Source organism: Parambassis ranga, chromosome 20 (assembly GCF_900634625.1).
Source record: "Parambassis ranga chromosome 20, fParRan2.1, whole genome shotgun sequence".
Taxonomy (NCBI): Eukaryota; Metazoa; Chordata; class Actinopteri; family Ambassidae; genus Parambassis; species Parambassis ranga.
This window is the reverse complement of record NC_041040.1, coordinates 14,217,353-14,229,818: the sequence shown is the minus strand read 5'-3', so window position 1 is coordinate 14,229,818 and position 12,466 is coordinate 14,217,353. Positions and strand designations below refer to the sequence as shown.

The 12,466-nt window shown below is 41.3% G+C and overlaps 3 protein-coding genes across 4 annotated transcripts; 1 reads left to right on the top strand and 2 right to left on the bottom strand.

Moving 5' to 3' along the window:
- Positions 1-26: 26 nt before the first annotated feature.
- On the top strand, positions 27-3,057 carry chmp5b (charged multivesicular body protein 5b). Its single transcript, XM_028432259.1, has 8 exons — positions 27-214; positions 797-901; positions 1,418-1,464; positions 1,544-1,637; positions 1,719-1,790; positions 1,914-2,022; positions 2,628-2,743; positions 2,830-3,057. The coding sequence occupies exons 1-8, from the start codon at positions 146-148 to the stop codon at positions 2,878-2,880; spliced, it is 663 nt and encodes a 220-aa protein (XP_028288060.1). The 5' UTR covers positions 27-145; the 3' UTR covers positions 2,881-3,057.
- A 59-nt stretch (positions 3,058-3,116) lies between these two features.
- On the bottom strand, positions 3,117-6,723 carry fastkd3 (FAST kinase domains 3). Of its 2 annotated transcripts, none has more exons than XM_028432256.1 (7): positions 6,639-6,723; positions 4,849-6,339; positions 4,677-4,762; positions 4,167-4,341; positions 4,018-4,087; positions 3,810-3,924; positions 3,117-3,405 (listed from the first exon to the last, which is right to left on the bottom strand). In XM_028432256.1, exons 2-7 carry the CDS (start codon positions 6,308-6,310, stop codon positions 3,307-3,309), a joined length of 2,007 nt encoding a protein of 668 aa, XP_028288057.1. In that variant the 5' UTR covers positions 6,311-6,339; positions 6,639-6,723; the 3' UTR covers positions 3,117-3,306. The 2 variants fall into 2 exon arrangements, with proteins under 2 accessions (XP_028288057.1, XP_028288058.1); XM_028432257.1 differs by lacking the exon at positions 6,639-6,723 and adding an exon at positions 6,504-6,638.
- Positions 6,724-7,705: 982 nt separating this feature from the next.
- myl12.1 (myosin, light chain 12, genome duplicate 1) lies at positions 7,706-10,880 on the bottom strand. Its single transcript, XM_028432260.1, has 4 exons — positions 10,757-10,880; positions 9,080-9,279; positions 8,440-8,601; positions 7,706-8,208 (listed from the first exon to the last, which is right to left on the bottom strand). The coding sequence occupies exons 2-4, from the start codon at positions 9,261-9,263 to the stop codon at positions 8,036-8,038; spliced, it is 519 nt and encodes a 172-aa protein (XP_028288061.1). The 5' UTR covers positions 9,264-9,279; positions 10,757-10,880; the 3' UTR covers positions 7,706-8,035.
- Positions 10,881-12,466: the final 1,586 nt, after the last annotated feature.

Sequence of the window (12,466 nt, the reverse complement as noted above, 5' to 3'; positions counted from 1 at the left end):
AGGGCGAGGCAGCGTGACTCATCACGAATCATGTGATCCCATGACGTCACCTGAAAGTCTCTTCCGTGTGTTTGCGTTCAGCTGGTCGGCGGACTAGCAACTAGCGACGCTTTGTTTTGATACTTTAAGTCTTAACTTCGCCAAAATGAACCGTATTTTTGGAAAAGGTAAACCCAAAGGACCACCACCCAACCTGACGGACTGCATAGGAAGCGTAAGTTTAATCCGGAACTAACTTAACTTTGTGAACGCTCTGAGGTAAACAAAGATGGCTGGTATGGCTAACTGTTGTAGCACAACTTTGTGGGCTGAAAACAGGCCACGGTTTACTACATAAAACTGTAAATAAAAATCATTTATTAAAATAAACCCGTAAGTAAACATAAACATGTTCAGTTTAATATTGTACAGGATTATCAATCTACGCATTCCAGTCGTTAGACAAGATATTTAAACAATGAGATTTCTGTTTAGGTAATAGTTAAGCATTATGTAGTTGAGAACAGGAATTTGAGCCATATGACTGCTTTATAGGAGAAACCATGTTATTCTGTGGGTGAAATGGCTGCCCTCAACCAGTTACACAGGTTACTGTTCTGGGCAGCTATTAATAGCTGTCTGGAGTGGAGGAAGGAACTAATTTAAAATGTTTCAATAAATATGTATAAAATCTCTTAAATCAATCCAAGTGGAGGATAGAATCGATTGTTTCTTTTTCACACTTTATTCAGATGGTCATAATGTTAATGACCAATAGTAAATGTTAATATTTTCCTGTTATCTGTTTCCTTGTTAGGTTGATTCTCGGGCGGAGTCTATCGACAAGAAGATTGCCAGACTAGATTCTGAACTCGTGAAGTACAAGGATCAGATGAAGAAGATGAGGGATGGTCCCGCAAAGGTGAGAGTTCATAAAATCATTAAGTGTACAGCACAGACGTCTATTTAAGTCACATGTACAATAAACACAAACAGAGGAAGAGACTTTATTAGTGATAGAAATCGTATTCAGCTTATTTCACTTAAGTACAAGTGGCACATTGTGAAAAAGACAGACAGATGTCATATTTTTCACCTGACTTAAGTGAGCAATACACAAAGTTTACTGAAACATAACATGTGGAGAAGGATGAACAAGCCACTTTCTGACATAGAAATATAATACTGTAGTTATAAGTAAACATTACTTTGTCTGTTTTACTACATTGTTAACTAATTGCTAAGTGTTTAAACCAACTCTGGAAATGAAAGCTGGAATTGCCTCTTAAGCTGTTGTGGTAAATGTACTTTGTTAAATTCGACCACAGGAATGTGTAAGGATAAGTACAAACCTGACCAAACCATGCGCGTCAGATGTTTGTGTCATGTTTTGTAATCAGTTGTATTGTTTAATGAGTGTTCTTTTGTCATAAATTAGAACATGGTCAAACAAAAGGCGATGAGAGTCCTGAAGCAGAAGAAAATGTAAGTGTTTGTAAACATGTCAGATGTTTTCCTCATCAGTCAGACAGCTGTGAAAACTTTCTTTCAATGTTTCCTTCAGGTATGAAAGCCAGAGAGACAATCTAATGCAGCAGTCCTTCAACATGGAGCAAACAAACTACACAATCCAAACCCTGAAAGACACTAAAACTACAGTAAGAGATGCAACACAGTGACACGGAGAGCTAACTACCAAAGAAGAGGTGGTGAGATACTCACATCTGGTTTCTATTTAGGTTGATGCCATGAAAGTTGGACTCAAAGACATGAAGAAGGCCTACAAGAATGTGAAAATTGATCAAATTGAGGTATTACATGGAATCTCATAGTGAAATTTATAGATCTATAAATAAAGATTTCCATCTATTCCCTTGTTTGAAGGTATCCAAGGTCAAAAAAACTAAACATTTAATTTTCTTTAATTTCTTCAGGATCTTCAGGATCAGATGGAGGACATGATGGAGGATGCAAATGAGATCCAGGAGGCGCTCAGCAGAAGCTATGGCACACCCGACATCGATGAGGATGACTTGGAAGCAGGTCGGGAAAACAGTCTTTTAGACATCCTCATTCATTAAATTAACAAGTCTGGAGCTGCAGTGGTCCTGTTACCTTCTGCAAGACATCAGTCAGTATGTTTTGCTGAAAAGTGGCCTTTCTTGCTTTTTACTACTGTAACTTACTGCCTGTGCAGCCCCTTTTATGTACACATTGAAGGCCGGGCTCTTATGTCATCTTGCTTGTGTAAAGGGCGCAGAGCCAGTTATGGAGGACTCTCGCTGCCTCTTTAAGCTGATAGTTTGGGTACTGTAGTCAATTAAACAACGTTGGCAGTTGCGTGAAAGGGTTAAACAGCATAGTGGACAGTGACACCTTTTGATCTTGGCAGGGTATGCCTTTAACACATCAGTTATGACTATGTAACATGAGCATACCGTTTGGAAGTGTGGACCAAGGTAAGGCAGCATTAATGGGACGTCTTTATAGTTAAACTGCTGTCGTCCATCTCTTTGTCCACAGGAGATGTCATAGCTTATTGACAGCATTTCTAGCCTTTATCAATATTTATGTGGGGGGAATTCATTATGATGCAAGAGACAACCCATAGACAGCAGAGCTAATCCTGATGTTAACTGTGTCGACAGAGCTGGACGCTCTGGGAGATGAGCTCCTGATGGATGACGACAGCTCCTACCTGGACGAGGCCGCCACTGCTCCTTCCATCCCAGAGGGCCTACCCGGTGACAAGTCAACCAACAGGGTACATAACCAACCCCCCTCCCCAGTTTAATGAATGTTCTCACTAGTTTTAAACGACTTGGCTTATACTGTTTTCTTATGTTTCAGGATGGTATCCTGGTGGACGAGTTTGGCCTTCCTCAGATTCCTGCTACATAAAAGACACGAAGAGACGCTACACATGCTAGTTTTACATGTATTATAGCCTTATTTTGTATTTATCCAACTGACACTCTTTGCCTTAGGAGGACTATGAAAACCAAAGCTTCTTCTCTCTGATGATTGATAGGAACTGTAACCAGGCGTCTTTAATTAAATCTGAAATGACTGTTGGGACTGGGATTTTTCTGAACTTTGTACAGTTTCTGCAGCAAAACAAATAAATTATATTTTTCAAACAACACTTAACTTTTCGTAAAGAGTTCTTTTTTTATATAAAAGCTACTTCATTGACAATTTAAATATGTGGCAGTGCACAGTTGAGTACTTTACATTCATTTCGTAGACTGCAAAAATAAATATGAAAATTCTGAACACAGATGGAAAGCCCTGATGTCAGAACCACACACGCTCAGTCCATCATCATCACCAGCTCAGTCTGTACGTGTGAGGGAAGATCTTTTGGTGTAGATACATGACCACACTGGCCTTGCTTGGCAGGTTTTCAAATTCATAGTAAGGAATCTAGGGGGAAAAAAAAAGAAGTCATGTTCTGTCAATTCATACAAACAGAACCAACAGCCCTGCCACACCATTTCAGTATTGAACATCTGAAATACACAGATCTATCTTTAGAGAGAATTTCCCAATGAACACACAAACGCTTATTTTACAATGATATTAGCAGCTCAGCTCTGCACAGTGAGTCAAATATAGTGTTTCCTACGTGTGGGCGCTGGATGTGAATATCATTAGATGTCAGCCCAACCAAGAACCTATATTAGCTACAGCACTGCAGACTTTTACGTAGCAAGATATGTTTGGTGCTTTTGAAAACTAGCAAACCCCCAACTGACAAGTCAACTGACTGTACCCGCTCTCACTAACTATAAAGTCAGTTGTTTATGTTTCGAAGACGAGGGTCGAACCTGAACAACTTCATATCCCAGGATCCTCAGGTGTCGCTGTTTGATGGCCTCTTTCCCGAGTAGCTGCCTCTTATTTGTGGTGAACCTCTTCTGTCCATCAATACAGAGAGCTATCCTGCAACCGAGACACACACACAAAAATAAACTGTGAACCGTCTGCTTCACCATCCAGCTCTCAGAGGTACTGCATCACACCTGTAAAACACACCTTTGGTGTACGTCATCGGTGTGACTAGCAGGCAGCACATATCCCTGCTCATCAAGTTTTATCTCCACATCTGGAACAGGAGCGTGTGTTAGGCCCTCAGCTGGTAAATAACAGAAAATATGCAGGAGACGCTGTTAGTTGTACGTTACCCAGAGTGTAGCAGAATGGTGTCAGGACTTTGGATCCAAAGTAGGAACGGTTCCCGAGCAGATCCACCAGTCCACTTTTCACGGAGTTGTACAGATGAACATCCACTGGTGTCTCCAGAGAGTGCCCGGATATGAGAAAGGAATTGACGCGGAACTTCGTCAGAAGCCGAGTACCCTGACGACCAAAAAACACACATGAAAGATTAAAGCTTTGCACGGTGTCTGACGGTTTTATATTCAATCAATTACAAAATATCATTCACACATTCATGTCACGTGTATTTACAGGTTACATATTGTTCCTAAACACTGACAGAAAGCCACATGGAGTGAGAGGAACCCATTTCTAGATATTAGAATTCTATCAAATAAGTCTGATGTGTTTTTCTGTTTCTGAAATGTGTGTAACTCCTAAAGAGAGCAGGTGCAGACTTCAGCTCAGATAAGTGATCATCACACTGATGACATGTTAAGCCAAAGGGTTGTTATTCCAGTTTGTGTTTTGAATACCTCATAGGAGGGACACTCCAACTTCATAGTCATGTATAGCTGAGTTAGCTGCGCCAGTACGACCCGGTCGATTCCTTTGTCATGTTCTATAACACAAAACATAACATCATAAGACACAATTATTTTGATTAATCATGCACGTAATCAAGTGTATGGTGGCATATTTTTTTACCTTGTAGCTGCTGGAGGAAGTAACTGCTGAAAACTTTAGAGACAAAGTTAACAGGGAACCTCTCCACCAGGATGCAGGCGTGGAGCAGGCCGAGCAGCATTTGAGGCTGAAATTGTGAAAAACGGGTGTGCAGGATGGTTTCTATTTTCCTGAACACCTGGCCTGCGTTGGGCGGGAGGTATCCCAGCTTCCCAAAGGCCATGATCTGCCTGGCCACCTGGCTGGTGGTGTAGTCATTTGCTCGATACACAAAGCTCTCAGCTACGGCATCAAACACACTCGTGGACAGGATGTTCCTGTGGCCAAAGAACTGCATTACTTTGGTAACAGTCTCTGGATGGGAGGTGAAGGCCATTGTAGGGACATACTTCTCCATCGCCTCTACAAAGTAGTGATCACTGTGACCAAAGTACATTAGTGCCCCTAGTACATGGCTAAGCTCCTCGTCAGTGAAGTAAGGTACATGCCGCACAGCCTGCTTGCACAGACTGATAACAAGTGGCATGGCTTGCACCTGATTCAGTTTTACAAGAGCGCTGAGCAGTGTGCTGACCCCACTGGGATCCATGCGGGAGGTGACTGTCACAGCATGTGTGTGCATGGCATTCAGCAGGTCTCTGTATTTACCATCTTCACCCACACTGTCCTGGAGGAATCTGTACACAGCAACAAGGGCCGTTAGGCTCCACTGGGCCAGCTCCTGCTTCTGAATTTGTTCCATCACCTGCTTCAGCATCACAGAGCCTGGGCCTTCAATGGCCAGCATCGCTTGGCCCAGAGTGCACAGCTGGTCCACACTCATCTTTTCTGTGTCTAGTCTGGCTTGGCTCTCAGACACTAGTCGCACCATCAGCGTGCTCCAGGGATCCAAATAGAGGCGTGTGCAGGCCAGGAGAGCAGATACCAGCCCAGAATCCGTAAGCCGACTAGAGTCCTGCTCCAGCTGGAAGCACAGGGCCCTGATGGCGTTGTTCTCAAGCACTGCAGGATCTTTCAGACTGTCACCCTCTTGCTCCAGGTCAGCCACTCGGTGAAGTGCTGCAGCTGCCATGGTGTCCGACAGGATCTCCACTGAGCACAGCAGTCTGAAGACCTGACCGGTATTAGAGCAGGCCTCCAAACGCTCATGAAAACCCTGCTCCTCAGAAGCTGTGGGCCGGTACAGCTGGGTCAGACGGAACCGAGGAACTGAATCTCTGTGAAGTCCTACAGAGCTGCTGGTAACAAAAGTGGGTTCCCTGACGATAGTGGTCAGGCTCCTTATGTCACGGGCCGGTTGGCGCTTCATGCGGTCTTGTCTTTGGATGCACCGGGCAGCGGATGTACACAGGCAGGCTACACAAGGGGGCTGACCTTGACTGCTGGTGCTCAGGAACCTGGTGTAGCAGACGGCTCCAACAGGGTAACGTCGGATCCCGAACTGCCAGAGCAGCGGACATCTCTGAATCACCTTCAGGGACATGGCCCAGGATCAGGACTCGTCAGTCCCAGCTAAGCCACAAAGAAACAAGGAAGCTGTTAAAAGTTTGCTAAAACATATACACGTTATTTGGCCCAGTCAGAGAACAAATCAGCTGAGCGTATTCAGCCGCCCTCACTCTTATATATATTAGCTTATCAACCTTGAAGGTTGCTGTTATCTATGAGTTAGCTACTTAGCTGCTAGCTTCCCGGCGAAACCAGAGGAGCAGACATTGTTGTTCGGGTTGAAAAATGTTTTGTAAGGATGACACTTGAGCTCAGAGTGATGAACTAACAGAAAATCACGTGAGGACTATTCACACACGTACCTTCCGACCGCGGAGTCCGCGGACAGAACCGCTGCAGAGAGCGCGTTATCCAACGTGGTTCCGTAAAGAGCATGAGGCGTTCAGGGAACCGCGGAAATATACCCGTCAGTAATTTACAAAGTACGGTACAACATAAGGTCAAACCAGGGTTTTGTGTTATAGAGGAATAGAGGACAGATTTTGTTATATTAAATAGACTATTTAACGTTAAAACTGCTTGGGATTTAAGAGCTGTGCTATTTAACATCTAAATTCATAATTCTATGAGTCAAATGACCAGTTCTATTAGAATCTAGTTATTACTATATTGTAAGGCCAACAGAGATCCCTACTACCCGTAGGAAACAAAAGGTACGCCTACTATTTTACAACTTTTACACTAGTTTTTACACTAGTAGTTCCTAGTGCTAAAGGACACAAGAGGGCAATATAATCTACTCACTCTAACGTCAGGTGAATAAAGTGTGGTTAGAAGTTGATGGTTTCAATATGGACATATGAACAGTCAAACTGCCCAGTTGTGTGTGAGCATGTGATAGAGGAGATGATATATATATATAATAAAAAATTAAAATATAAACTATACTTAATACTGTAATCCCAGTAGCCCTGTGTATAAGACCACTAATGCTCACGTAGTTTCTTAAATGACGTCCTCATTTAATTTTTTTTTATTAGTCTTACTGTACTCTCACCTTGGGCAGTGAAATCAGTAGAAACTAAGAATGTTAAGGCTTCTCTCAGCCCTATCAGATAAAGATCACATTTGATCACTCCCTCTATAACATTGACAAGTATTCATTGTGTTTAAGCTGTTTCCTTTCTCACTTTATTGGGTGCCCTTGTAGGTTTTCTGCACAGGTCTTCTATATATTTGCAGCCAATATCAGCTGATGCTAGTCTGCACACAGGCTGAATGATTTTGCTAGGAATGGAGACCGGACGTGTCAGGACTTGACAAACTCTGGAGGGGGAAAAAGAATCTTTGCTATACCCCAGGAAAAATAAAGAGAGCAATGCAAACCTTTTTTCAGTTGGTATTTATGGAAGGGAAACAGTCAGTAAAATACAACTTGATAGAGGGCTTTATTTAGAAAGTTTATATTATAAAATGTAAAAATTCAGCTATATCCGATCACATGATTTGCAAAGACGTATCCCTTAGAGTTTCCAAAGTGCTGCCACTTCACATCATAACAGGACAAAAACTGATTTTTTTTCTTGACAAATGTGTAACTGTGGCAGTACTGGAAATTTACAGCAAATAGAGTGGATAGGTATTGCTTTGGTATTGGTTTCAGATGGGCTCATCCTGGAGGGTTGAGAGCACGGTGATCTAGCTGACAGCAGAGAGTTGAGAGCGGTGGGAGCTCCAGGGAACATGCTGGTGTGGCTCTTTAATCGTCCTTATCCTTGGCACCATGTTTTAGGATGCGTGTGAACTCCACATAGTTGAAGTTGCTCTTCTTGTCAATAGGCGCCTCCCTGAAGAGCTCATCCACCTCCTCGTCTGTAAACCGGTCACCCATTGTTGTGAGCAGTTCTCTGAGGTAATCTTCTTGGATGAAACCTACAGGGGGAGGGCAGTCAAATCAGATAAGAAGGCTTAAAGACGCTATTTGAAGAATTTCCATTTGCTTGCAATGATACAATCACCGCCTGTGGAGATCATATAGACAGACTAGAGGATGTGGTGATAAGACGGGGCAACATTAAAAGTGACTTTAATCATCAACTACAAACAAAAAGGAAAATAACAGTGGGGAAAAAAACACTGAGGTTAAATTATTTGAAATCTTACCTGTCCCTTCCTCATCAAAGCAGGCAAATGCATTTCTGATGACATCCTCAGGGTCTGTGCCATTGAGCTTCTCTCCAAACATGGTAAGGAACATGGTGAAGTTAATGGGTCCAGGAGCTTCATTCATCATGGCCTCCAGGTATTCATCAGTTGGATTTTTACCTGTATAAATAGGAAAGAAAGATGAACTTAGAACAAATATAACAAAAACAGTAACATGTTCAACAGGCTCCTTACATGCCACCAAGCACACCTATATATGTGCACGCCATGTTGCTTGCCCTGTGATATCTGCGTTTGATTTTTGCAGAACTCTAACAGATATTCCAGGCTGTAATTACAGACTTGCCTTGTTTATATTAGGCAAGTCTCTACAGAAGCCAGGGTCAAGCAAGGAATAGCAATAATTCCTGGTATTTTACCTAGTCAAGGAAAACAGCCTGGTCACAAACAAAAAGCTTCATCTTTACATCTGAAGGCTTTCAAGTGATTATAATTCCAAATGACATTAACATCCGACGAGAATTCAAATGAGCTTGCTTGTAGAACAAGTTTTCACAGAGCAAACATACACTGGGTACCTGCCCAGATAAGCAAAATAAAGGGCAGCATCCTGAAGAAGAAAGATGTTTGGACTCACCAAGTGAGGCGAGCATGTCATGAAGGTCCTCTTTGTCGACAAACCCGTCACGATTCTGGTCAATCATGTTAAATGCCTCCTTAAATTCCTGAATCTGAGACTGGTCAAACATGGCGAAGACATTGGAGGTGGCGCGCTGAGGGCGCTTCTTTGTGGTCTTTCCCTTAGCTCTTTTGCTCGACATTGTGAAGGTTTTGTTTCTGTGGAAGTAAAAACAAAGAGAACGTGTTGATATCTGGGTGAGCTTGGCCTTGTGGGAGCAGAAAACACACATTACAAGATGTTAGCATAAATTTACTTTAGCCAACAAATACAGAAATACATACACCACCACAGCAGTTGGTTCCCCCAAGAAAAATCAGTTATAATGAGAGGTTTCTGGTTAATCAACTGATCGTAACGCTGCAAACAATCTAAATCTGATTTAGCAATTTAAATGAGTTACTGTGACACTATTCAGACATTATAATATAAAATATAATGGAATAGATGAACATTGACCATGACACAGAGAAAGACAATCAGCTCAAAGCTGACGGAGTCTACTGCCACAATAAGATTTTGTCAGTCATGTTCAGTGGCAGGGTATGTTCGTTCTCTGGCAGTGAATCCCCTGTGTGGTGTCTCTCATGGAGCTATAAATGGAAATGTTCCACATCTTTTTAGGCCAATTAGACCACTGCCTTCGCACGGGAAAGGAAAGTTACTGATGTGAAGACAGATGTCCATATCAGGCAATAATTTTCAACAGAGGCTTGAACGTTTAAAGTGAACTTTATTCTCCCTGTGACTGCAGACAGCAGTAACACACGCAAAACACTACAATAAAAACTATAAGAACAATAAACAGCATCAATAACATGCAAACAATAATAAAAAGATAAAAAATAAAAGAGTAAATAAATAAAACGGGTAACAGAAGTATAACACTCATACATTTGAGTATTATTTATTATGTCAATAAATAAGTTTGTTTTAGGTATTTAGTATTTATGAATAAAATGGAGTGTGGACAGTAAGTGCGATCCGATGATGACATGGGATGACATCTAGGGCACTGCAGCCATAATGGCTGCATGAATTAACACATTTCACAGTTCATATTTAGAGGAAGTTCATTTAAGTTGCTTTTTTTAACGAGTTTTGTTGGGTTGTTGTTCAGTGTGTTTTCACACGAACACTTTTATTATATCGTTTTGTCCGTTTAGCGCACACGGCAAAATAAACAACCGAGAATGTCATTTCCAATAATAGCATCATGTACATAAGTTTGGATATTGGATCTGATCTTACCACACAAGGACGTTTTAATAGGTAACCGAATAGTCGTAATGGATTTAGGCCTAGCAAGAAGCTCAATACGCATTTATTAGATACACGGCGGGTAGAGAAGCGAACCAAACTTACAAGCATCTTCTGAATTGATAAAACTAACATCTGACTTTACAAGCGGGGAATGTTCGTTTATTGGCAAATCGTTTTTATATCTCAGCATTAGCAACCAACACCTTAGCCGCACAGCTAACTGTTAGCCGTGTTTTAACGTTCTCATCGAATATTAAAATAGCGCATGTGTTATTTAAAGACAAGCCTTAAGTAATTGAAATAGCTGTGCGCTATCTAGAGAATTTATAATGTCGCTAACTAATACTTAAAAACATAAAGAAACAGTCTTACCTGACAACAACCAAATACTCGTCAACTAGCCCGCTGCAGCTCTTTTTCTCAACCACCGCCCTTCACTTCCTGATAATACTGCGAGGTTCCGCACAAACCATCAGAACAAACCAACTAACGAAAATAGGGGTGCATGTCAAGAAGGAAAGCTATTACTGCTCATTCGAGAAATACCTATTATAATATTGTGTTATAAAACTCATAATTATATGTAACTTATTTATGTATATCCATAACATCGATGTAAATACAGTAATCTTCGGAAATATAATACATAATTTTCCCTCACACCCCTGTTGAAGTAAAGTGTAATTTCCACCAACGCTCCCTTGCCTGCGTTGACATTCCTGGATATGCCCTTTTAAGGGAAGAAAGCCTACATCCTCCTTAGCATTACGCAATTAAGGCAAGGCAAAGTTCGTATTATCCTCGTGGGAAAATTGGCGTTATCATCAACAACACATAACATTATTATGTTGTTCACATTGTCTTTTTTTGTTTTATAGATTATCCGTGTTAGATGCACATTTTGGCAGCCATTCTTTTAGAGTCCAATCTCATCATTCTTTGAGCTGGTTAACAAACGGAAAGTCATATGCCCAAACCAAAACAATAGGGAAAAATATGTAACAGGTGGGATGATAATAGATTCTGACTGTCAAGTATGGGCCACTCAGACAACAGCTGGCACTGCAGCCAATGCTTAAACAGAGGCTTACTGCTGCAGGAGTTCAAACAACTGTTGACTCACAAGTCAAAACCAGCCAGATATGTCTTCTTTTGTCCACCTGTCACTTTTAAAGTTGATAACAGCCGAGGATGAACATATGTTCCAAGGTTTATGTTGTAAAATAACAGACCAAAACTAATTTAGGTAAAAGCAAATATTTGCATTAATACAGCAGATGCCATTAGAGTAGACAAACAATGAAGATGCACCTGGAAACTCCAATTTCATCTTATTTGTTAATAACCAGAGACTGTGGCAGAAGATATTCAACTTACTTTAGAAACATACATTAAAAACGCTGTTTTTATTCTTCATAGTTGTATCTTAGTAGTTTCTCTAGATATTGCAGTGCAGCATTAAACCACTAGAGGGTACTATGTTCACAGTGAAATTTAGACAGGCAATTAATAGCATGTTTACAGCTATTGTGTGGGACAAAGGAAAAACGTTCATGTGGTGTTAGCTTCTTATAGCTTTACTGTATGGAAACAACACAAAACATTGCGTAAAAATAGCCTCAACTGATCCCCTCATACCTCTATAGAGCTGGAATTTCCTGGACAGCTGTGAGATACTGCAACACAAACAGGGGTCATTAAGAGCTCAGTCAGAGAAAAGCTGGGGTGGGAAATGAAAAAAATATATATTAAAAACCCTCTCAGTGTAATGCAGGATATTACTGCTTCATCTCTATCTTGCCCCAAAATTACCACTGAGTTGAATCAGTTATATGGATGTAAAGTTCCTATATCTACGTGGATTGTGCTATTCTTTAAATGCCTCAGGGCTCCAATGGGCTGGTGTCATTAGTTCGTCACGTACTAGGGAAGATATGCATGTGGTTTTCCTGTGTAACTGCAGAGTTTCATGGAAAAGATCCTGGTGTGGACACACCAGCAGTGAGTGGCAACTGGTTGGTAATTGGGGCCTATTGTCAGATCAGGTGTAAAGCTGTCTATTGTTTTATCTACAGTTATGCA

What these genes read in the sequence shown, in the direction of transcription:
- chmp5b (XM_028432259.1), top strand. Translation starts at nt 146, where the DNA reads ATGAACCGTATTTTTGGAAAAGGTAAACCCAAAGGACCACCACCCAAC. An exon ending in TGACGGACTGCATAGGAAGC is followed by an intron (nt 215 to 796) that starts GTAAGTTTAATC and finishes TTTCCTTGTTAG; the next exon opens with GTTGATTCTCGGGCGGAGTC. An exon ending in TGAGGGATGGTCCCGCAAAG is followed by an intron (nt 902 to 1,417) that starts GTGAGAGTTCAT and finishes GTCATAAATTAG; the next exon opens with AACATGGTCAAACAAAAGGC.
- fastkd3 (XM_028432256.1), bottom strand. Translation starts at nt 6,310, where the DNA reads ATGTCCCTGAAGGTGATTCAGAGATGTCCGCTGCTCTGGCAGTTCGGG. An exon ending in ACCGATGACGTACACCAAAG is followed by an intron (nt 3,925 to 4,017) that starts GTGTGTTTTACA and finishes TCTCGGTTGCAG; the next exon opens with GATAGCTCTCTGTATTGATG. An exon ending in TGGGATATGAAGTTGTTCAG is followed by an intron (nt 3,406 to 3,809) that starts GTTCGACCCTCG and finishes TTTTCCCCCTAG; the next exon opens with ATTCCTTACTATGAATTTGA.
- myl12.1 (XM_028432260.1), bottom strand. Translation starts at nt 9,263, where the DNA reads ATGTCGAGCAAAAGAGCTAAGGGAAAGACCACAAAGAAGCGCCCTCAG. An exon ending in TGACATGCTCGCCTCACTTG is followed by an intron (nt 8,602 to 9,079) that starts GTGAGTCCAAAC and finishes CTATTTATACAG; the next exon opens with GTAAAAATCCAACTGATGAA. An exon ending in CTTTGATGAGGAAGGGACAG is followed by an intron (nt 8,209 to 8,439) that starts GTAAGATTTCAA and finishes CTCCCCCTGTAG; the next exon opens with GTTTCATCCAAGAAGATTAC.